The following is a 24,737-nucleotide window of genomic DNA, read 5'->3' as shown; positions in this document are numbered from 1 at the left end:
CATCAATCCATATTATAAGCATTATGTAAAGGTTTATTTAAACCTTTTCTATCATTAAAGCTACAAAAACCTTCACAATTTGTTTATATACCTGCAACAATGAAATAAAAATATTTCTGTTACCATGGTGGCTCTGGAATCAGTAAACTTTGGAGTACTGTAAGAAATAGTGCCAACTTTATTTTTAAAACAACATACTTATCACATAAAATAGATGCTAATAATGTTAGAGTTCAGTTAACTGCAAGAGGTTTGGCATGTATAGTGAAATGAATCAGTTGCTGTATTTTTAACAGAAGATTTAACTTAATTTGTAAACCATCTAAAGAAAACTGATTTCTACAGGAAAAAAAATCTGAATTGGTACTTGAATAACTATTAGGTATAGAAAACATTAAAGCACATGTTGTGCATTTGTACATATACCTCAAAAGAAAAGGGTCCTTATAAAATCTCTTTGATTGCAGACTCAGTACAGAACTTGCAATTTAGAAATATCAATATGCTTATAGCTGTTTTGTGTTTATGTGATTCATCTGCCCCTTAGCACACTGGTAAAACACAACTCTAAACTTCAACAAAAAACAACAACCCAGCTCTATTTACAGATGCCTACTTCCACAGATCTGGCAACTGTGGCTTGAATTCAAGTTATATACACAGAAGTGAAGGCCAAAACTATTACAATTCACTTTTTGATCTTAACTATAATGCCCAGTTTGGCTAGCCCCAAGAGAAATTCAGACTTTAGCTGGAATTCTCCATAGCCTGTAGACTATACTCATAATTAAAGCACTTCAGATACATTTAAGGATAGGCAGGAGGAATCCAGTTCTAACTTCCCAGTTTGTTTTCCTGATGTTCCCTATGATAGCCTGTTTCTATGTAATCTTCATAAAAGTTGTCCCCACAATTGCTCTCACATTTTTCCTGTACTCTGCCAATACATCATTCATTCCACAAAAACACTGAAGTCTAAATCAAGGATCTAAGGAACCTTCCTTCCTGTCGTCTTTGGCAACGGAGAAAAACAGGCACCTCCAGTGACCAACTGGTTAACTTGTCTTAGATGTATATTTTAGGAAGAGCTGAACAACAATTTGAAGAGCCTGTCTCACTGTCTGTGAAGGCTCCAAGACAGACCTCAGCAGCTAACTTCAGATGCCTAAGCTAAACGAATCCTGCCTCTAGTTTCTCATCACAAAGAAAATTACCACTAAAGCTGAAGACACATACTTATCCCACTAAAAACATGCTTCTATAATTTACTATGCCAGTATCTTGCAAAGTATTTGTTGTTCACTGCATTTAAACTACACCCAGCATGACACAAGCTACGCCAGAGACACTTCCCTGTAACTTCTGGAAGGCAGAGAAAACAGTGTCAGTAAAATAGTGGCCATGCCAGAGCCATATCCACTGAGGTAATTTTGCCAGCAAGAAATACGGAAAGACAATGGCACAGCCCCAGCAGCACGGACCACACTGCCTGGGCCGGGGGCTCACCGTGCCAGCTGCTGTCCCACGGGAGGTGGCACACCGTGATGGCTGCTGCCTGCCCCGAGGCCTGTGCAGCACACAGGGCTGTCACCACAGACCAGCCAGCTTCACCTAAGAGCTTTTGAAGCTAAGGAGGCTTCAAAACTGTGTGGCCAACCTCTGATCAGGCAGCTGAATAACTTCAGTTCACCCCTCTCTGCGTAATAATGGTGCCATTAAATGGCGACACTGTTTACCACACGCCCCACTTCCAGTCTAAATTTCATTTCAGTTTTCAGTAATGTCAGTTTATAACGTTGCTTGTATTTCCACACATACGCTGAAAGCCGGGATTACATGTCAGACCCAGTTTTAGCCCCTGCCCTGCCAGCAACGCCACCCTCACAGGTTTCAAGCGCGCTGCCCAGGCCTCAGCACCCCTGTCAGCCACGGTGCCACAACGCTGGCCCTCGCTACGGACAGCACCCTTTGCCGCTGTCAGGCTGCACGCGCCGGGCCCCAGCTGCTGCAGCCAGGCCCCAGCTGCTGCAGCCAGGCCCCAGCTGCTGCAGCCAGGCCCCAACTGCTGCAGCCAGGCCCCGGCTGCTCCAGCCAGGCCCCAACTGTTGCTCCAGCCAGGCCCCAACTGCTGCAGCCAGGCCCCAACTGTTGCTGCAGCCAGGCCTCAACTGTTGCTGCAGCCAGGCCCCAACTGCTGCAGCCAGGCCCCAACTGTTGCTGCAGCCAGGCCCCGGCTGCTCCAGCCAGGCCCGCGTGGGGAAACCGCTTTTTCCTTTTGAATTGGGCTTTGTTTTTTTCACGACCGTGGTTGCGGCGGTGGCCGGCAGCGCAGGGCACCTCCCGTCCGAAAGGTGGCGCTGCGGGTGGCGATGGCGGGGAGGAGTTTGTCTCCGCTGGCGGCCCGTAGCCCGCCCTGCGGGGCTGACGTGTAGCAGCGAGGCGGCTATGGCGGCCGCCTGGGAGGAGATTCGGCGCCTGGCGGCCGATTTCCAGCGGGCGCAGTTTGCCGAGGTGGCCCACAGGTGAGCAGGGCGGTGCCGGTACCCGTTGCGGCCCCCGGAGCTCGCCGCCTGCCGCTGCGGCCCGCCTGCCGGCGCCCCCCCGTTCCCCTGCTCTGCTCGCCGGCCCCGGGGGGCGGTGTGCCACGGGCCCCGGTCCTGTCACACAGCGGGGTCCCGGCGGGTCCAGCCAGGCGCTGCCCCTCTGCAGGCCCCCTTTGGCTGGCGCTGGCCTGTGTGGCAGTGCCTGTGAGCCCGCGGGGGCGTCTGGGGCCCCCAGATATGCAGGTCCACGGAAGTGCACGGCTTTGTAGTCGCCGTGAAGTGCGAGCTGCTAAACGTTGTCACGGCTCTTGTGTGTTGTTGAGCAGCTGAGGTTGTTGCCCAGAACTCTGGTTTACTAAAGAATGGAAAGCGCACCAAACACGTAAAAAAAAAAGAAGAAAAAAAAAAAACAAACCAAAAAAACCCCAACCAAAAAACCCTAAAAAAGTACAGAAAGATCAAAAACACAAATTCTGTAAGCACAGTCATTCATATGTGCATTCTCTTAGCAAAAGGGGCTGGTGGCTGTTCAGGAGAAAAGCTCTTTAAGAGAGCTGACCCACATAAGTGAAGCCATATGGATGATTTCAGAGGTGATAAGTTGGATCCTGAAATTATTTTTTTGTCTTAAAAAGTATTCACACAAAGCAGCAAGTAATCTTCATTACACTTCCTGTGTTTAGTATTTTTGAAACATCACTTTAAAGTTAATTTTATCATGTACTTACTTAGGATAACTGATTATTCCTTGTGTTGTTGATAGATTGTCAGAACGGAACTGTATAGAAATTGTCACTAAACTGATTGCAGACAAGCAGTTGGAAGTAGTGCACACACTTGATGGAAAAGAGTATGTCACTCCAGCACAGATTAGTAGGGAGATCCGGGATGAACTTCATGTTTGCGGTGGTAAGTGTGGCATTTGCTTTCTTCCTCTGGATTGGGAAGTGAATTTTCAAGTCAAGAAAGAATTTGAAAGTTTTATTCAGTACCCTTAATCTTGCAAAAAAAAAAAAAAAAGAGCTTGCTTCCTGTTGCTTTTTCTACACATTAATTCACCTACTGGTATTTTATTTTCACTTCAGATCTGTGTTAAGCTTTTAGGCAAGCCTATGAAGATAGGTTACTTTACTCATTTTCACCACAGAATTTCTGAGGTAGAAGCAATCTAGCAACTCTTTTGAAGGAAATTTGTAATTTTAGTATGGTTAAGTATCTGTCGCAGATGTTTAGCCTTGACTCAGAATTTCAAAATCATTCTTCTTGCATGTCATTAGTAGTAATAATATTTTTAAATAGTCACTGGCAATTGACAAGTCTTTTATTTTACCAGTATGAAGAGCCATCTGCTTTGTAAGATCCAACAGGTATATAAGAAAGTGAATATGCTTCAGACTGCTTTTTGTCAATGTTTTTAATGAGAAAACAGTGTGGTGTTTGTACCTTTAGGTCTTTAAGGGTCAATTTCAAGGCATTGTTTGGAAAATTAACTTCCTTATGTTTAGACAGATTAGTCATTTTCTGAGGATTACCACAAGTATGCCTTCGTTTGCGTTACACCGTTGTGTATCGTATCAGTTTGATAGCTTGAGTTGAATTCAAAGTTGCCTATTTTTTGTTAGTAGGAACACACAAAGGTAGAAGGTTTTGGCAATCTCCATTTTGATACTCATGGACTAGTGATCAAATCCAGATCAGCATCAAGGCAAAACCTAATTGGCAGGCAGTTTGAACAGTGATTTTTACTTCTGGAATTTCTGTGCTGGATTGTCAGCAAGGCCATAGGGTAGAACACTATGGGATATCTTGCACTGACCACCTGTGGCTTCTGTGATTTGACAGTATATAAAGCTGAAGTTGGTTTAATTGGTCTACAAAAAAGTAATGAAGAAATATTTTGTACATGATGGACTATGCTATATTCTCAACTGTTCAAACATGTTTTGTATACTAAAAGTATATTTGTACTTTTTTTTGAAGGTCGAGTAAACATTGTTGACTTACAACAGGTAACTTTTTAGTAATAAAAAACCTATATATTTATTTATTTTCTTCAACGTGTATATTGTAAATATGGACTTCATCAGTTATATTCCAGCCAAGTTATTTTTGTAAAAGAGAACAAACTTTATGAAGAGCTTATAGCTCATGTCAGAGTACTGCGGACTACTGAAACTGTCCATTTACTGCTTTATTGAAAGCTTCTCTCTGCTTAATGATAATCTAGGACCTCTGAAATCACCACTAAAATACACAGATTTTCTTTATGAACTGTTTCTTTGTAAACTAAGGGGGGGAGGGAACAGAAAATAAATATGTTTTCTATTTAAAATTAAAGCTGCAGGAGCATGTATAATTAACTTTGCATGTCTCTCTGGATCTTCCCTCTTCCTTCATTAATCTCTTGTCTCTGCTAATCTTTATCCTCCAGTGGTCTTCCTCTGTGTCTAATTTTCCCTTCTGGCCTGAGTATCAGAACTGGCCTGGAATCAGAAAACCTTTCTGAAAGACAATTTTGTATTTTCGGCTCATAGCCTTCTGGAATTTTGTATTATATAGGTTTCTTTTAACCTTGTCACAGTTGCAAAGAGAGCTTTTTCCCCCTAAAGCATTGCTGCTTTATTCCAAATCACAGATTAACTCTGTATGTATGCAATACTAGAAAAATAAAAACCAGCTTTTCTCAAGACATAGGAATATGTGAGTATAATATCTGAATGTTTGAGAATTAATTTCAATTTAAAGTTCTGATGAGGTGTTTCATTGGATTATTTTTTTAGGTAATAAATGTGGACCTTCTGCACATTGAAAACAGAGCTAATGACATTGTTAAATCTGAGAAAACTATTCAGCTTGTACTGGGACAGCTTATCAACGAGTGAGTACTGTCAGGAGCGTTATGTATAATTCACATCTCTCTCTATTTTTTGAAACGCAGACTAGAAGCGATGGCCAGCCTTTGTTGCTTCTGAAGTGAAATACATTTTTCTTGACTGCTGCTAGGGCTGCTTGGTGGTGGTCAGTGCTTCTTTTCCAAATGGCAAGTGAGGCGTCTCTCAGCAGAGCCTGCAGTGAATCCATAGAGCAAAGGCCTTACGTAATGTCGCTGCGCAGTATCCTGCACTTAAGAGGCTTTATTTCTTACCTAGTGGCTTTGTGTACAGCAGCCAGATCTCATTTACTCTGCAGCTTCGCTGTCTTCCTCAGCTATTGACAAACCCTTTCATTTTTCCCCACCTCTTGCTTTAGCTCACAAGCCTAAGATGTATGATCAAGTTATTTTATGGCATTCAGCACACAAACCACCACTGAAATAATACTCTTATGGGGTTGTTCCTATTACTGATTGCACTGCAGGATTTATTCTTGGCAAAGGGCGTGAAGTTCCTGGCTCTCTTGAAGTAATTAAGACCTATCTTGCTCACCAAAGCCCTTTCCTAAGTCTCATTGACATTTAATGTTTTCCTGTTGCTGCTTTTTGACAGTTTCATACAAGCAGATAAATGGCCGATTTTAATAGTAGCTACCTGGTTAGCAGGCTTTTTTTTAAAAAAAACATATTTTCACTCTACATTGTTCTCCTTTTTTTACGTGAAATAACCTTCAGATTATTTTTTCAAAGATGCAACAGAAAGAGGTATAGTACCAGGTCAATTAAGAATTCCATATTGGGCTGACAGATTAATCTTGAATTTCACATTTAATGTGTTGGGTTATGGGGTTTTTTCCTCTTGTTTTTAAATAAGGAGTTACCTGGATCAATTAGCAGAAGAAATAAATGATAAACTGCAGGAAACTGGCCAAGTGACAATATCGGAACTCTGCAAGGCATATGACCTTCCGGGAGACTTCCTGATACAGGTGATGCAAGCCACCAACCTAGCAAATGCAAAGAATTGATGGCATTTACCTTCTTTTGTTATCTTTACAATATCACATGGCTTTAATGGTGATGAGCTGCTTGTCATTCTAAGCAGAAAAGTATTAGATATATAAAGGTTGCAGTGTAACAGATATTCAGAGGTTGAGATTGATGTTTGCCTTTTCACTACTGGGCAAAATTTCTTCAGAATCTTTATGACTGTTAGGAACATATTAGGATTAGTAATGTTAGAAACGGGTTAGATTAGTGTAAGATCTGAAAATTTATTTGTTTGGAATATTAAAGTAGGGGTAATTTCATCAGTCTTATTAGCTAACCAGGAAGCAGAAATACAATGGTAGAGATCTTTCAGTTTATTCAGAAAAGGTAAAATAAATGTTCGTTTCTAGAAGCTGAAGCCAGACAATCAGACTAGAAACAAAAAACTACTTACCTTTGTTAGTGACTACTGTAGTGTTTAAAAGAATTAGGGAGAATTCTCTTACCGTTGTTGACTTCCAGTCAAGGCTGGGTTGTGTTTGGAAGGTACTGTTTTCAAAGGGTAATCCTGTGGTATGTGTTAGGTGAACAGTCATATTAGGTACCACAGACAACCTTGTTGACTCTCAATTTATGAGCAGATTTCCTCTAAGATTTTTCTCATGATCAGCTTCTACAAAAACATTTGTAACATAAAAAAATTATAATTCCTGGGCAATATTTCCTGGGTTTAGTTCACTTTGCAAAGATGCACATTTATAAACTGTTTACAGCTCTTTCTTTTGTGTTTATTGTTGCTAATTTTATTTTGACTGTTTGAAAAAATGGATAGTGAGTTTGTCTGCCACTGATTTGTACAAAATTAATACAAAAGTTACACCTTAGCTTTCCTTGTGCATCTCCAAACCATACTTACTTCTTTGCAAAGTTTTCTTTCATCATCAGATACACATGTATCTGATAGAAGAGGGGCATTGTTAGGAAAGCTGAATTCTCTGAGTTTGGAATTTGGACCATAATGGCATCAACTTGCTTGTACTCCTCATTTCTGAATATTTTGTCTATCTTGGCGAAACTGACTTGCTGATCTGTTAATACAGATTTTTTGATTAATTTTTGTTTAATATTGTTAATATACAATTTTAGCAGTCATCCCAGCTTCTATTTGCAGGCATTATCGAGGCGTTTGGGTAGAATTATTCATGGACAACTAGACCAGGAAAACCGTGGGGTGATTTTTACAGAAGCCTTTGTGTCCCGGCATCGAGCACGCATTCGTGGTCTCTTCACTGCGATTACTCGGTAAGTTACAGTACCAGCAACCACATATGAAAGTATTGTTACCATAGGTCTTTATGGACCAGATTCACTTGCGATTGAAAAAGAAAAGAGAAGAAAGACCAATGGATAGATTTCTTCAAGTGTAATTCAGTTCCTGGGGTGAAATATTTAGTTCTATTTTACTTACTGTTTTTTACATGGTGACCTCCTTTGAAAGGAAAACAAGGGAAGTATAACAATATACTATAGAAAACATATGTAAGTTTTTTGGCTGAAGAAAATGTTAATCAGTAGTTTTTTCATCTGTTTGGAGATTATCTATTCTTATTGTCATACTACCACTCCCCAGTTATTTAACATGGTGATGTCTACCCAACACATGTGATTGTAGATAATTTTTCGTTATTAAATCAATAACCGTCTATGTTAATTTGTGTGAAGATAAGAACTTGGGACAGCAAAAGTTCCTTTGCAATAATTGTTGTATCTTTGTTATAAGATACAACTTCATAGTGATTCAAAAGTAAAACCTTATAAGCTGTGGTAAACATCAGTGTAGCACCCTGAGGCTAATACACTGTGTAGTTTTGTCCATCTGAAAGTAACCTCTCTTACTGCTAGATTCTCCACATCAGTTTCAGGTCATTAATGTATGTTCTTTTATTTTTCTTTTTTCCAAGGCCTACACCTGTAAATAACTTAATCACTCGATATGGATTTCAAGAACATTTACTTTACTGTGAGTTTCATTCAGACTGTTTTGTATTTTTGTTAGTTAATTCATAGATTCTTCATTATGAGAAGTATGCTTCCATAACAGCATTTTAGTATATAGACTTACTTCTGGAATAAAGAATAATATGGTTTTCTTTAGTGTAAAAAGTGTTAAACCTTTTCTGCTATCCATAACTGAAGAGATGTTCTTTTTATCTAAAGCAATGGAAACATACGTTGATGAAATGCCTTTGGGGGCAGAATGATGCAAGAAGTACAGTACTCATTTTGTCATCTGTTTCCGTATTTGCCCTTAGCTACTGGCAGTTTTATCAGTGAAGCACACAAAAGGGGACAGATTTTATGTAGCCAAATGGCATTAGCTACTCTGGATTTTATTTATTGACTTTTCTCTGCGATAGTGGAGGCATAGCTTTTGTTATGCTCTTAGTTAAATGTCTGTACGTGCTGAGAGATAAAGCATATCCTTTAACTGTTTGCTTTTATTTTCTGCAGTTCCTTTTTAAAATGTAAATGTGTAAAGATTTCCTATCCAGCTGCTGAAACTTTTAGGCAATACTTAATTGTTTCTCACTTCTAACGTTGCAGCTATTCTTTGACTACCCCCTCCCATCTGTCCAAAATACTGCTTCAAGCATCATTAGCCTTGCATGCTGGCAGACCAAGTGCTACTGGTATTCAGAATCCTTTAATGGTTTTCTATCTCTTCTTACAAAAGTTAATGTTTGTCTTTTGTTTGATTGGGTCTTTTTGCCTTCAGGACATTGCCCACTTTAGCTTCCCTGTGATATTTCCTTGCTTACCTTCTCGTTCTTTGCAACAAACTTATTCATTAAGAATTAAAATCTTAGCATTTAAATAAAATTGTATAAACACTCTACTTTCACTTAACCAATTTAAGGTTTTCTCTTTTTTTTTTTTTTTTTTTTTTTTTTTTTTAATGTGCCATCCAGGTATTCATAGAGTAAAAGGAAAATCTGTTAAACTGCATTATAATAATGTTGCAGTACCCAGCAAATTATCATCTTTTTCAAACAGGTCCTGCAAGTACATGATCATGTTTTGCTCATGTACAGTGTTAATGTGAATTGAAGTTCTAGTGTTTTCCTGACACCAGTAATCATCATGATGGCTAAGTGTGTTGCTAGTACTTTCTTTTTATATGCATACATTTTTTTAGTGACTTTATTAATCTTTTTCTGTGGTTCTTCTTACTGTATTTCATTTTCTCTACAGTTTTGAAAGTTTCAAAGAGCTGAGCTAGTACACATTTGATTTTATTCTGTCCATTTGCTGAGATACCATTTCAATTTCGCAAATGCTGGAAACTTGAAAAATTTATTTTAATTATGTTACTTATACTCTGTGATTTTTATGTTTGTCATTTTTAACAATCTGTTTTAAAGTTGTCTTTGTCAGTTTTGTGCCTCTTCCAGGAAAAAAATGTAAGTTCAGTGTACTGTTTGTGTAATTTACAAACAGCTTATTATTTAATCAACACAGTATTACACAAGATGAACAATATTCTTTGGTTCTGTCACATAGCTGTGTTGCTATTCATGAAAAACTGGCATGCAGTTATGATAGAAAAAAAATTTTGAAATCAGAAACTGTTCAAATTAAAACACTAATTGCAAAGTATGATGAAAGCACAGATGTTCATAATTTCTGAATATTGTGTTGCTGATGTAGGACAGACATGGAGGGACGTGTATCTTTGCCAGACTGGCTGAGACCTAATAGGACACTACAGACTACTCAATCGCCTTTAAAACTCGGTGTGACATTACAGTAGTTCTGCAAAGGTCCTGTTGTTTTGTTTTAAAACAAAGACTGTCTAGACATAATTGTAGTAGGGGCTGTGAAATTTCCTATGAAAGCACCTTCTCTGCCCTGGAGTTTTAGAACCGGCACTTGGCATAAAACAAAAATTAATTGGCATCTTAAGTTCTCCCCATTTCTTTAAAGACCGGTTCATTGCTAGTGCTCCACAAAATTGTTTGAAAATCTATTAATAAAAAGTTCAGATTGCAGGGAGCCAAACTGCGTTGTCTGACAGTTGCTTAAATAGAATAGGTATGTTGACTCTGTTTTCTAGGGTAACTAAACAATTAGTATAAAACACGAATTTTATTTTCAGAATCTATCATATAAGCTCAATTTTATACAAGGTCACTGAACCACAGCAGAATATGATTTCTAGCTCTTGTCGTAGATTACATAAAGCTATATCTTGTTTAAATCAGTTTATCTTCTACATTTTAGCAGTATAAGTACTATTTAGCTTTGTTAGTGGCAGTTTTGTTCAATAGCTGCTAGCTTATAGAGGTTTGTCTACACTATGGGCATATCTGACAAAAAAAAAGAATAATGCTTTAATATGTAGTATGTCTTCTGGAACCAGGTTTTCAAGTAAATTTTCCTGTGTAGGTGAGCTAAACCTCCGTAGGCTGCACTAAGCATGTGTTAATGTTAACTGCTGCTCATATTTAATGAGGAAGAAGCAGTACCATGTCATACCATTTAATATTCTGTTCCAGGGTAAATTCTGTCTTTTAATGAAATAAAAATCAAAGCAAAGTGAGATTATAAAGCTATCTAGCAAAGCTCTGGAAAATTAGCAGAGCTTGGCAGTTGGTGTCACTATTTTTTATACTGACTTACGGAAAGGCAAAAGCAGAACATGGGAGGCAAATCAGGTATTTCTGTGCACCTTTAATGGATAGAAAATATTTCGCATTGAGAAAGGCTTAGTACTTTGGTACTACCAGCTACCAGTACGTTTTTTATCAGCAGTATTTGTGCATTATTGGCAACAGTGTTGTAAACCATGAAGATGGTCACCAGTAGACGGTGCTCATATTTATGCAGTTTAGTTAGAAATTTTTCATGTCATTTTACTGTGTCCAGATCTCACTTTTTTCCATCTTGTTTAACATGCAAACAGTGAATTTGAAAAGAACATTCTTCATAAAATGCTCATATTTTATTGGCTCATCAGAGAAAGATTCTTTTATGACTTCTTTTTCTAAATTAAAAGCTCAAACTGTCGATATGTGTGTTCAGTAAGTTTTACTCCTGCCATTGTGGCTCACTCTTTTGAAACATTGTATTATTTTGAAAGCTTTTATCAAGACATTCTGGTAAGTGTTAAAAGTAATTGATAGAACTCAGAAATGTTTCACTGGAACAAGCACAAACAACTAATGGGTGGGAAAAAGAAGAAACAAAACAAGGGAAATAATTACTATGTTTTGATTAATGGGTATATTGAAGTGGAAAATGTCAATTTTCTTCTTGTAGCTGTGCTAGAAGAACTTGTTAACACTGGTCGTCTAAAAGGCACAGTAGTTGGTGGGAGACAGGATAAGGCTGTGTTTGTTCCAGACATCTATGCCAGAACGCAGAGCAACTGGGTGGATTCCTTTTTCAAGCAGAATGGTTATTTAGGTAATTAATCTGTATTCTCGTAGATAAAATATCTTTCTAAAACTAGTTTAGATAATTTGTCTTACCCTAATATAGCTAGTGTCTAGAGTGAAGCCTCACAAGAATAAGTGGAAATCAATACAGTAGTTGATACTCCACGGTTAAAAGTCCATCTTGCGTATAATCATATATATTACTGCATCACAAAAAAAAACATATTTCAGCAGAAAGAACTATACTGCTAAACAGTAACTTTATTTCTCACAAATAGAGTTATAAATGCTACTTTTATTACTGTTCTGAAAACATTTCTTAAACTGCCCATTGTAGACTTCTCAGATGGTCATGTTTGACCCACATGGTTGGGGTTTCAGTCCAGGCATCCAAATTACAACCAAACTTTGGCTTTTAATAATCCAGATAACGAAGCGCGCAGTGCACAGGAAGAACCTTTTCCAAAATAAAATTTAAAGAACTGGAGTGGGTAGCACTAGGGTCCTGGTTTGAATCCAGACAAGTCTGTCTAACTTAAAGCTGAGTGATGCTGGACAATGGTGTTTTAAAACAGGAGCTATGGGAAGATGGGGACCTGAATAAATAGAGGAAGGTACCCCTGTGGTCCCAAAGGGCCAGCCCCTAAATAACAGTTAGTCTGGCACTTTGAAAAGGTTCAGCATAATTTACTGTGGTAGTATTAAGTGTTTCTGTAATACTGCTTGACTGACAGAATATCTGTCAAAGTCTTTGAATGTTTCCAGAACATCTAAGATTGAACTGCCAAATAGTTGAAATGCTTTGCTTATGAAGCATTGCACAATTCTACAAGTATATTGGAGTAACTTGAAAACAAAACATTTTGACATTGTAGATACTGTAAATATTGTTCATGTAATTTTAGAATACTTTGGAAAGATATAATTGCAAGGCTAAACTTAATGGTGTAAGAACCTGCACATTTTAATTTTTTTCTAAAACTCAGACCAAAGTGTCCATGATTTAATCTTCATATTTCTAATAGCTATGTTTAGGTGTAGCTTGTACTGAACTAAGTTTTAGGTCAGCATCAGCTTGAGGCTGCATTTACTTGTATGAAAACTATATGTAATTCTTCATTTCCTGCTTTCCAAAAAATAACCACATAAGATCCTGTATGTATATGGAGGTACTTAAATGTAACAGACATCCTATTTTATAGAATTTGATGCATTGTACAGACTTGGCATCCCCGACCCAGCAGGTTACATCAAAAAGAGATACAAGTCCACACAGCTCTTATTTCTCAGAGCAGCTTGTGTTGGTCAAGAAATTGTGGATCAAGTTGAAGCCTCTGTAGAGGAAGCCATCAGCTCTGGAAACTGGATAGATGTAGCAGTAAGCAATCCTTTCAGTTTTTGGATTTTTTTTGTGTCATATGGTACTTTATTGAAACTACACATATGTATAATGAAAATTCCATGTTGTCAAAGAAGAATATTCAGTTTAAGTAAAATAACAAGTAAAAAGGCATTATTTGCCTTTTAAGTTGGTCTGAACAAAACCAGGGGAAGGACATATCAATATTTAGTTGATAGATACCCAAGACTAACTTTCATTTCAGAATTAGTGCTAATGTATTTTGCTAGAGAGTAGTATATTTCTGTGGGGTTTTTTTGGAAAAAGTTTAAACTGAATTCTTGAGACAGTTCTGTTAAGCAGAGGGTTATTAGCTATTTTGCCCTGGCTAAATCCTAATTTTAGACATTACAGCACTACTTTGTTGTTTGTAAGGAGACCGGCTGTTGTTTTGTGTTTGGTATTACTCTATATCTGTTGAGTTGCATTTTGAAGAAGCTGCAATGGGGTTTGCTCAGAGGTAGCACATATTCTAAAGCAGTGTTGATTCTGTATGTTAGAAGATTTAAAATAGAGTTTACTCTTAAAATACTAGTTTAATTTTAAAAGTGCAATATATTTTAAATACTTAACAGATGTCAAATGGGTTGTCTGTGGATTCTTTTTGTCCACATACAAGTATGTCTGTCCTTTCTAGAACAGGTTATTGTATATATATGATTTTGATTTTTCTTTACCCTAGACTCTTCTGCCCAGCTCATTGTCAGTAGAAGATACTGGGATTTTGCTTCAGCAAGTGATGAGATCTTTAAACAAAAATTCTTCAGGTTTAGTCTTCAGTGACACCATTGTAGTCAGTGAAAAATTTATAAGCAGCTGTGCCAATCTATTTTCTGGTATGATGCAACAGAAAGCTGAAAAGGTACAGGTGTTTTTATTGGTCAAGATGCAATATACGTTGAGTGTTGGATTGTACTTTATATGACTTTGTTTGCTGTTACCATCTCTTTACATCTCGTCTGAAATACAACTTGAGAAGGACAAAAATGAAGAAAAGGTTTGTGTATGTAATTGGTGTAATTTAATGTATATTCAGTTGCACTCAGGAAACACCATCACACTAACTGTATGATCAGATGCTGAATTTTGAAGAGAAGAGTAAATGTCTCATGTGTTGCACTTGGAAAAGATAATGTTACATTGATATAACATATTAATATAATATATATATTAATGTATAACATAACAAAATAAAAGTGGAAAAATGGCTTAAATGTTTTCATATGTATCTTTTGTTGCTGTGTGTATCTTTTTGCTATTAAGTGCATATTTTTCATTTTAGGAAATGAAAAATAACCCTGTTAATTTAATCACTGAAGAAGATTTAAAACAGACTTCTAGTCTAGAGAATTCATACGCTAATAAAAAAGACAAAAAGGATGAAAGAAGAAAGAAAGCAACAGGTAAGGCATCAATATTTAGCTTAAGCCAAAACCAACAGAAAAAAAAAAAAAAAACCAAAAAAAAGGCTTGTTTAGCCTTGGAGATATTGAAATATGAAGTTAATACATTTTGTAGTCCATTAGTTGCCTCCAGTTCATTGCTGAAGTTATTTAATAATCCAACCACTTTTCATCATTATACTGTAGATGTAGATATATCTGAGCTATGTCCGTGAGAACTAATTTCAGATTTAGAAGTGCAGACAGAGTACCATAAAGGTATCTTGAGTTTGTCCAACACGAGGCAGCTGGTTTTAGAAGCAAGGAGTCCATGTTCGCTTATTGGTGTGTACGCTATGGTCACATAACATTGAGTTGTGCAGTGAGGGCTGACCAAACAAGTATTAGCACAGGGACCTTTGTACTATTTTTTATTACACAGTGTAGATACACTCTTACTCTCCACTTTTCAGGGATCCAAGAAAATGAAAATACTTCTTAATAGTCTTGAGAAGTTAATTCCAAACTCACTCTGTCTAAATTGAGAAATGAGGAGTTTGGGGTATTTTTTGGAGAATATTAATATTGGATGTCTTTTCTGGGAGTCTCATGCAGACAATTTTCTGTTGTTTGCATGCATAACAATTATTTGGAGTTTCACACAGTTTACTTTAAGGTATATTCTGGGTTAAATTAATCCCAGGTCTTACTCCATTTTTGTGGTAGCTGTTCAGAATAGGTTTTAATCTTGAGGAAGACTAAAAATGTGTGGGTTTAACCCTTTCAAATCTTTCTGGGTTTTAAAATATTATTCAGACTAAAGACTGTATTTTCAGTCCCAAAAACTTTATGTGGCTCTTGTGTTGCTACAGCACAGCTGAGCAATCTATGTTGAACTCTTATGCTGAGTTTCATGTGAGGATTAGAGCACTGATGCATCTAGCTTAATGGAATATACTCATCTGCAAAATTAAACATTATATTCTACTCTTAAAAAGGCCATGACTGAGTTGACATGGAAACGAAACTTTTTCTTGTCAAAAGAGACAGCAGATTTTCTAGGCCATAGCTGAGGCACAGAAGCTTGAACTTTAATTGAACTGTCATAAATAGAATTACTTCAGCTTCCAGCCCTCTGAGGAGTGAGACTCTACTGAGCATGTACTACATGTCTAGACACATTCATATCCACAGGTAACATATGCTGCGCTATCAGCAGGAACTACTCTGAAGTGGTTCCTGAAGAAAGGAAGAGTTGGTGAACTGGTTTGCTGTTCCTGCAAAGTAATGCTTAAAAATCCATTATAGCATGTAACAGCTGCAGTTAGCTTTGTGAGTAATAGCATCTTGTCTTTGTGTTTCCTTTTCTTAAATGATAGTACTATTGCATAATGTAGTTATGTGAAAACTTGGACCATGTATTTAAATGGAAATATTAGTACTTTCTCAAGACTTAATACATATATAGAACCAATTATTCTGGAGTTTAAATTTCTTTCAAGTGGAAAACGAAGGGAACAAGCTGTGAAAAAGGGAACAAACAGCAGAACAGTTTACCTTGTGGAGATGGCCTGGATTCTAAATTGAGGTCCTGTCTGCAGCATGAATACATGGATTACGGGACCTATGAACTAAGAAATCTGTTACGTTTGTCAGAACTGGAACATCTCATTGCTTTATAATCATCTAAGAGTAGTTGAAAAAGAATTAGTGTTCTAGATAATTGAATGCACGCTTCCAATAATATTTTGGATAAATGCTTACTATGTAGGATTGGTCCTCTGAAAGTTAGCAAAGTTACATTATCTGGAATATTTTTGAGTAGGTCAGTTATTCTGGTCTATTATTCACTGAATAAAAAGAATAAATGCTTTCTAAGATGCTATTTTCAGCCAACGGAAAATCTCCCATTACATTGTGGGTGCTGGTAGCTCATCTGTTTTCAGCTGGAAAAAGATACTGCTCTTTTTTCTTTTTTTTTTTTTTTTGAGAGTTGTACATTTGATATGGTTAGTATTTGTGTTTATTAACGACATTAGCTTAAATAAAGTTTTGACCGTAGTTGCTTTTTTTTCATAAAAATGACATTTAAGGCCCTAAGATTGTGGAATATGTATTGTAGGTAATGTTTAGAATCAGGTTGTGGTTTCTTAAATTAGCATTAACAAGTAACACAGATAAATTACCATAATACTGTAAACTTAAGTGCTACAACTTGACTGTGACCTAAGCAAATAATTCTCCACCAGAGGGCAGTGGGAGTGTGAGAGGAGGAGGAGGTGGTAATGCTAGAGAGATCAAGATTAAGAAAACCAAGAAGAAAGGAAGAAAGGACGCTGACAGTGATGAAGAGACACAAGCAACTAACACAGGTTTGTTGTTTTATTTTGGGCGCTGTCTGTTCATACTGACATGTTTTTATCATTTACTTTTCTACATCTCTGTTTTAACCCACTGTATTGATAGAGTCAGGTAAAATATCAAAGATGAGAATGCTGTTTAATTAGAATTGTATCAGTGGCTATGATGTTGCTATTTAAATGAAACGGACATACTATATTCACTGACAAGTATAACTCAGTCTTTAAAAAATAAATTTAAATAAAGGAAATGAGAGCTTTCTTTTTTAAAAATATTGCTTTTGTGTAGGAAATGCTTTAGATTTTGGGATTAATATTACACTTGGTTTCTTAACACCTCCTGAATGTAGTGTAAGATAACAAACTAGTGTATGATAAATGGAGGAGTTCTCGTCCAGTTCCAAAGCTTAATTAGTTTAAATTAACAAATCATAGCAATAAACCAGTATTTAGATATTTTTCCTCATAGGGATAAAATATGCAGTCAATGTTTTAATATTTTAAATAAGATTCATCATGTCAAACTGAGACTTCTGTATCTGAGCTATCTACCTTTGTAACTGTTGACTTTGTAGTGAAGTAGGTACTTTGAAGGCCTAGTCGGTTCACAGTTGGTTTAGATGTGCATTACAGGATGAGTTTGAACCGCTCCCATTGGTGCACATTTCTCTACCTTTACTGTTAGGAGAAGGAGCATGGATGGCTTTCTCAGAAGTAGATGCCTACATTGTTAGTCTTTTAGCAAACAGTAGTTGCAAGTGAAAAAATCTTAATTATGTGTTATTTCTTTCATTTGATGGAGTACCAGAACTGTGTACTTCCATTTTATATATAGTATCTAGACTTTCAACACTGACTGAAAAATACTTTTAAACATCATGCTTGAAGTTGTGAAGTACGGAGTTTTAATTTTGTATGATACTACTCATAGATTACCGTAATTCACATATAAATGAAGTTATTTTTCAAGACTGCTCAGTTACTGAGTAAAACAGTGTTAAATCACCTTTTTTGTTGTAGCCTTACATGTTTTTATGATTGTTGATGTTTGTATTGCTGCATTGTAAATAAACAGATTGAACCAAATTCCCAATATAAACTCCGATGTAGCCTTCTCATTTATAAATAAGAACCTTCCAAAACCTGATTTAACCTCCCCTTTCCACCTGTTTATGTAGCCTTGTATGTTGCTCGTTGCTGCTGTGGCACAGCTAGGAACATCATTGATTTCCATTCATTCAGTTACTTTATCTGCAAAATGAACCTGTTTTATGGTGCATCTGGAACATGGAATGTCTGTCCTTTTCTGGTTCCCTGTGTCATCATCCTGATTTCATACTTATATGTAAAAAACTAAATTCTGCAGCATGCAGACAAGCTTCGTACTTTGTCTAAAACCAAAATGCAGATGCAAAAATTTGTATGCATTTACAAACAGCATGTAAGTTGATTTTGTTACTGGGAGTTCTTCTCTAGTTTAATATTCTTGTTTTATCATGTCTCAAATTTTATACTGTAACCTCAATTGTAGGATACTCTTTTACTAAATGGGGTTTAAAAAGCTCCAGCAACCTTGTGAAATCCTTCAAATAGGAACATTCTATTCAGTTTTGGTGTTTTATAAAGCTGTGTTTGGTCTTGGTGACATCATCGTTTCTGACCTAATTGATGGGCCAGGCAGTTTGAATTGTCTCACCAAAAATGCATGTCCTAATACACTGCTTAAGTTGTCTATTACAGAAAATAATTTCCAGGAGATCAAAAGATAAATTTTGTAAGTTTTTCATATGTGTAAAACTTAACTGTCATGTGTAGTCATCCCTTTTTTTGTATTGTTGGTAACGCATTTTTTCTGTGGAGGTTTCGACTTAGAGGCATTTCAGTGTCCCATGCCACAGAGTACTGTAGCAAAACTTAATATGATGTTTTCTCAGTGAATGTTGCTCATGGCCACTACAGGTAGGAATAAGCAGCCGGAGTTCCCTTTCATGTCACAAGAGGAAATTCAGGATGTTTTAAAGACCTACATGCAGGATTGCCCTGAAGAGCTTATTGCAGAACTTGCTGAACATCTAGAAAGGTAATTTTGTGATTCAGCTAGAATTAGAAAGTGTGTGATTCACTTCAGATGAATCTTCTCTTCAATCTGTTTTCTTAGAAAAAAATGTTTTGCTGATGGAAGTGAACCACAGTATTCATTTTTTGTACAGCACCATGTTACATACTTGCTTATGTATCAGAAAGCTGTGCTGACACAGTAAAGAGAAATAATGCTTCTGCTTAGCAGTAGGTGGTTCTGCATCCTTCATCAGCAAGCGTATTTTCAGGTTCGTGGATGTATTTCCATCCCCTTAAACTGACCCATGCTGGGGTTTCACCAGTCCCATCTTGTGTACAACCCTTGGTGTATGTTCATGTTTTCTGTCTTCTGTGGTTCTACTGGTACCTATGTGAACTAGGTAAGCTAGGTCAGCAAAGTGATCTAAGCCAAGATGAATAACTTTTTTTAAAAGGCGTTCCTTACAAGAGAGAGAATGCAAGTGTATGTGTTCAGGGCAAAAAGAACAGGATAGGACCATAACAGCCCAAGCTGGAATAAAGTTGGAGTGCAGAGGTAACTCTATCTTTAGAAGGCCCTGTGCTATTTTAATGCAACTTAAGTCTTCCCCTCTTATAGCTCTTATTGATCTGAAATTTGTACAGAGACCCCTGAAAGAGTTTGTGAATAGTGTGGCTTCTGGAAATCTTCTCGATCTTCATCTTGTTACCATTTAGGAGTTGTTATGAGTTAAAATCTTGGCAAGCATATACGTACCATGCATACTGTAACCAACAGTACTTCTGCTATTACAAATGTACATTTTAATTTCCTAGTGCCTTTTTTCTGATTTCCATAATTTGCTTTTTATTTATCTCACCATTCTCCGGCATTCATGTCCCATTAATTTACTGTGTAACGAGGCAGCTTTCTCTGTTGCTGGTATATTTGGAAAAGCTTCTATAGTTTTATACTTTGCTCAGTGTTCCCTTTTTCTCCTTTCTTCTTCCCTGTTCCAAGACCTTTAACAAAAACTTATCAGGAAGTTGTACGTTCTGTTTTTACGTCTTCAACATCTTCCTCTGGAGCTAGCAGAAGACAGACCATCAAGGACTTACAGGAGGAATTCTCAAACTTGTACAGCAACATTCGGTTATTTGAAAAGGGAACAAAGCATTTCACAGGTACAATGAATATATACTTTTAAAAATGAATATGCTTCTTCAAGGAAATTGTATTTATTCCAGAATCTATATTCAAGGGCAAAGAAGAGCAACATTTTAAAAAGGAAAACTTCGAAATGTGTTTATCCCTCCTAACACTGACCTTATGCTGGAGTGCATTGCTTTGCACACTTCCTTAAAATATATTCTCTTTATTTCATGTCCAGTCGGTTATATCTGCTGTCAAGATAATTGTGTGTTCTTGTCCTTGCTTCCAGAGTGTTTGCATGTCTTCACAGTTTTGGTTGTTCATGGGGGAAAAACAAAAAACAAATTAGTAAGCTTGCTTCATTCTGTCACCTGTCCCCCTAATGAAACATTTGGATACCTGATTCTAAGAAGCCCCTGTTAAAACCTCTTTTAGGTTTGGTACTGAAAGTAGCTGCTCCTTGAGGGTAGTTTTTCAAGGTGTAGATTCATTTTGCAGTGAGTTACTGTGTAAAGCGTCTTCTTTAGGTACTGTATTTTGTGACAGAAAAGTAGCATTAGGAAAATATTGTAGCCGTTTCAAAGATTCTGCTGTATTCAGCTTTCTTCTAGACCTTCCCCTGTGGAAAACTTAGAACAAAAAGAAACATAAGCAAATGTCCCATTTATTCCTATGTTTAGTAATAAATGGAATTATTTCCCATTAGCCTTTGTTCTTGTACATGTGTTCCATAGGCTCTTTTTTCTAAAAGTCTATTGTTTCAGTCTTAAAGTCATGTGCTTGCTCTTCTTTGAACTGCTTCTCTTGTAGACCTTTCCTTTACATACTTTTTATTTGTTGATGGATAGCAGTGGTTGTTCATTAGTGGTTTAGGAGGATTGTACAGGGATTAGTTTACTGCTTACACAGATACACCTTTGAAACACTAACAATGCATTAAAATGCTCCTACAGACCTGAGGGCTGATATTTTTCACTGAGGTAAGTTCCATAAGCAGTTGCAAATGAGGGATGTTAGCTTCATGGATCCAGATAACCTTCTCAGACTAGTCATGGTTGATAAGAGTCCACATTTTAGGAGGTGCTGTGATAACTGTCATAGGACTTATATAACTATAGTAAGTTACTTTTAATCACTTCTTTTTAACAGATGAGACTCAGACTAACCTTGCCAAACACCTGTTGAAGACTGTCTGTACAGACATTACAAATCTTATTTTCAACTTCCTAGCATCTGATTCAATGATGACAACAGAAAATTTTTCTACAATCACAAGTGAGGTACACAGATAACAGTTCCTTTTTAACAGTCTCATGTAGATCAGTGATGTTTATTTAATATTTAATTATCTTCTGTTTAAATATGCCTACAGCTAAAATGTAATAAATATTACAGATTATTTCCATTCTTGTCTCATATAGGTCCGGATCAAGATTTTAGGTAAATTGCCAGAAGACACCAAAGGTCCTTTAACTAAACTGCATACTTCTCTGAATGGCAAGGTAAAGTGATCCAGTGTCTGAGTTCAGATTTTCCATTCTGCTGATGCAGTGACAATAAACAGGTGACATACATAGTGTAGTACGTAACTGCTGCTGCTGTGAAAGATGAAGACAAAATAATATTTTGCATTTGTGTAAGTCATTGAGAATAAGTACATTTTCATATCTGTGAATGTTAAGAGGTGAAAAGGTGGCCTTACAGTTTTATACTGATAGTTACCTAGTTTTTTGCTTCCAGGTGGAATCCAGAGTGTCTTTTATGTGCAGGTGAGAAAAGTAAAAGCTGAGAATCAGTGGTTTGAAGTTGTTGGTGTTTCCTGGATTTTCTTCCTGAAGTTCCTGATTGTTCTCCCATGTATTCCTTAACTAATAAAAATCCTAGATATGTAAAAAAAACTTTTCAGATTATGTCAGTGTAAATACAAAAGAAAGCCGTTTATTACTTCTTTTATGTGAAGGGCCATAATGATATGTTTCTTAAGAAAAAATATTTCTGTAAATAATTGTAGAACATGTATTCCTTTTTTAATTCTATTTTTAATACTAATGGATTATAGTTGCTGTTAATATTTAAGTATATGAACTATTGGAAGATGAATAACATTAATTTCTAGTAAGTACTTTTTACTTTCTCCTTTCTTCCCTAGTTTATTCCAAATTTATTCACAGTCATCTGCTCATGTGATTAATTGTGAACAGTAGTTAACCTATTTCATAATCTGCTAACATGTTTTAAATACTTATATAATTTTTTAATAGAGTATAGAAGATTTTCTTTCATGCCTTGATTCTGCAGTGGATATATGTGGTATTATGGTGAAAAAAGGAGACAAAAAGAAGGAAAGGTACCTTAATTTTATTTATTCTGTGCACAGTGTGTGAAACTTAGCTTTGTTGCTGCACAAATGTTAGGTGGTTACTTTGGTAGCAGTCATACAGACTGCGTACATAGAAGTCTTTCTTTCCAAACTATTTAACTGAAAAATACAAAGCCAAGCAGTCTTAATTCCATAGGAGCAGAAGGAGGGGAAGGTTCATATTTAGCTAAGTTACTTGAGTTGCTGCTTACAACAACTCATAAATTCTCAAGGGGGCTTTCAAAATTGGAGGTGTACCAATGCTAGCTTTTTTTTTTTTTTTTTCTTTTTTTTTGATGTAGAATTTCACATGAAATGGTCAGTCAGAGGAGAAACTTAAAATTAATTGAATTCAGATATGTTTTAGTCTATTATCAACTACTCTAAGACAGAATGAGAAGCATATTTTTGTATAATGTATTCCTGTTCCTTAGGCAAGTCCTGTTTCAGCATAGACAAGCTCTGATTGAACAGCTAAAAGTCACAGAAGATCCAGCTCTTGTTCTGCACCTGACATCAGTACTGTTATTTCAGTTTTCAACCCACTGTATGCTTCATGCACCAGGAAGATCAGTACCACAGATCATTAATTTCCTAAGTGGCAAGATTCCAGAGGTATTCCTGTGTAGCTTTTCAAGGAGAAAGTACCTTTTTTATATGACAGAACATAAAAGTGGTGCCTTATATTATTTCTGCTGCATAAGACTGGCACCTTTGTATTTCATGTCTAATCACTACTTTATGTACATAATATAAAAGTTCTCTGATCATCTGTATTGTATTTCAGACATCATTTCAGGGATCTGTCTTCAAGATTTTTAAAATGAAATTTTAAATCTATCTGTTATTAGTACAGTAGCTCTTGCCTTTATCCATAGAGACAGCTATGTGTTGGGGGATATTCTTATAACTGAAATTTTTTACACTGTTTCCTCCCAGCTAGAGCATGGTTGCTTTTGAAACTTTTCTAATTCAGTTTTAAAGAAATACACAACTCTTCAAAAGAAAAATATTTAAATTCTGTATTCTAAACTGGCAAAACTAGTGCTGTTTACTAACTGCATTGCTTTCCCGCTTCAGTGGTTAATTGCCCTGTTCTTGCAGCATGGATGCACTTTCATTTTTCTGACTCTTTGAATGTCTCTCAGAATTTACGTTGCAAGACACCTTGATAGAAATATATTTATATATCTCTAACCCTCCTTAGGCAAGAATGGGAGAATGCTTTTTTGAAAACTTCATATCTAATTAAAGGTCTGTGTACCTTCTTAATGTGTAACGTTGACGTTCCTTTATTTTGTTCTGGTTTTCCCCTCAGGATCAGCATTCTCTGTTAGTCAAATACCAGGGATTAGTAGTGAAACAATTGATCAGCCAGACTAAGAAAACTGAACACGGAGACAGTGACACAACAGATAACCTGGAAGAGGAGGAAGGAGCAGACACCATTCGAAAAGAGCTCCAGGAAATCACTACCTCTATCAAAGATCTTGTTCTGAGACCTAGGAAATCTTCTGTAACAGAGGAATAAAATTATTGTTCCGTGCATCGACATCTGTGATACAGTCAGATTTTATTTTTTTTATCCTGAAGGGAAAGATAGCAGAAAATGCTTGACAAACTAAAATTTGGCTTCTAACAATTGCAAATAACAGCCAGTGAACACAGTTGTTGGGTAATGGTGGCAAATAGAGGGTTTTTACGTACTACTGCAACGTACATTTAACACACACATACGTTTAACACACATTAAATGTAGTTGTGACAGAGCACAGTTGTGGACACTTTGGGTAAGAAATTAGTGGTTTGTAACTGGCATATTCATGTGAGGCCTCAAGAAATGGTTATTCTTCAAATAACAATGCATTCTGTTCCATACAGACACAGGCGTATAGTTTTACTTTTCTGATTTGGATTTATAGTGATCTAAGGATTGCATATAAGTATATAAGCCTGTATATCTTAATTTCAAATACTGGTTTTGAAACATATACCGATCCCTGATAGTATACCAATGAAATGCCATCTTTAGGTTTTGATACCTCTAGTGGATGTTTTCAGCTTCTGTTCACTGGGCCACAACATTGAGTACAAGTGTATAGTGCTAAACTTGAGAGAGCTGACCTAGTACTAATGTGAGTTCGTAAATGTACTGAAAGCTTACGGAAATCGGCACACTCATGCTGTTAATGTCCATAATAGCT

At 36.7% G+C, this 24,737-nt stretch overlaps 1 protein-coding gene across 1 annotated transcript; it reads left to right on the top strand.

Annotated features, from left to right (window-relative positions):
* The first annotated feature begins 2,372 nt into the window (after window positions 1-2,372).
* UFL1 (UFM1 specific ligase 1) lies at window positions 2,373-24,087 on the top strand. The gene is made up of 19 exons (XM_056342261.1): window positions 2,373-2,522; window positions 3,307-3,452; window positions 4,524-4,552; window positions 5,324-5,421; window positions 6,290-6,404; window positions 7,577-7,707; window positions 8,367-8,425; window positions 11,725-11,871; window positions 13,046-13,221; window positions 13,925-14,104; window positions 14,525-14,645; window positions 16,874-16,996; window positions 18,944-19,064; window positions 20,043-20,206; window positions 21,324-21,454; window positions 21,596-21,676; window positions 22,436-22,521; window positions 22,968-23,148; window positions 23,852-24,087. Exons 1-19 carry the CDS (start codon window positions 2,446-2,448, stop codon window positions 24,062-24,064), a joined length of 2,379 nt encoding a protein of 792 aa, XP_056198236.1. The 5' UTR covers window positions 2,373-2,445; the 3' UTR covers window positions 24,065-24,087.
* Window positions 24,088-24,737: the final 650 nt, after the last annotated feature.

The sequence above is a fragment of the Falco biarmicus genome, chromosome 6, assembly GCF_023638135.1.
Source record: "Falco biarmicus isolate bFalBia1 chromosome 6, bFalBia1.pri, whole genome shotgun sequence".
In the NCBI taxonomy this organism is placed as follows: Eukaryota; Metazoa; Chordata; class Aves; order Falconiformes; family Falconidae; genus Falco; species Falco biarmicus.
The sequence above is the reverse complement of the archived record's forward strand: the minus strand, read 5'-3'. Positions and strand labels throughout refer to the sequence as shown.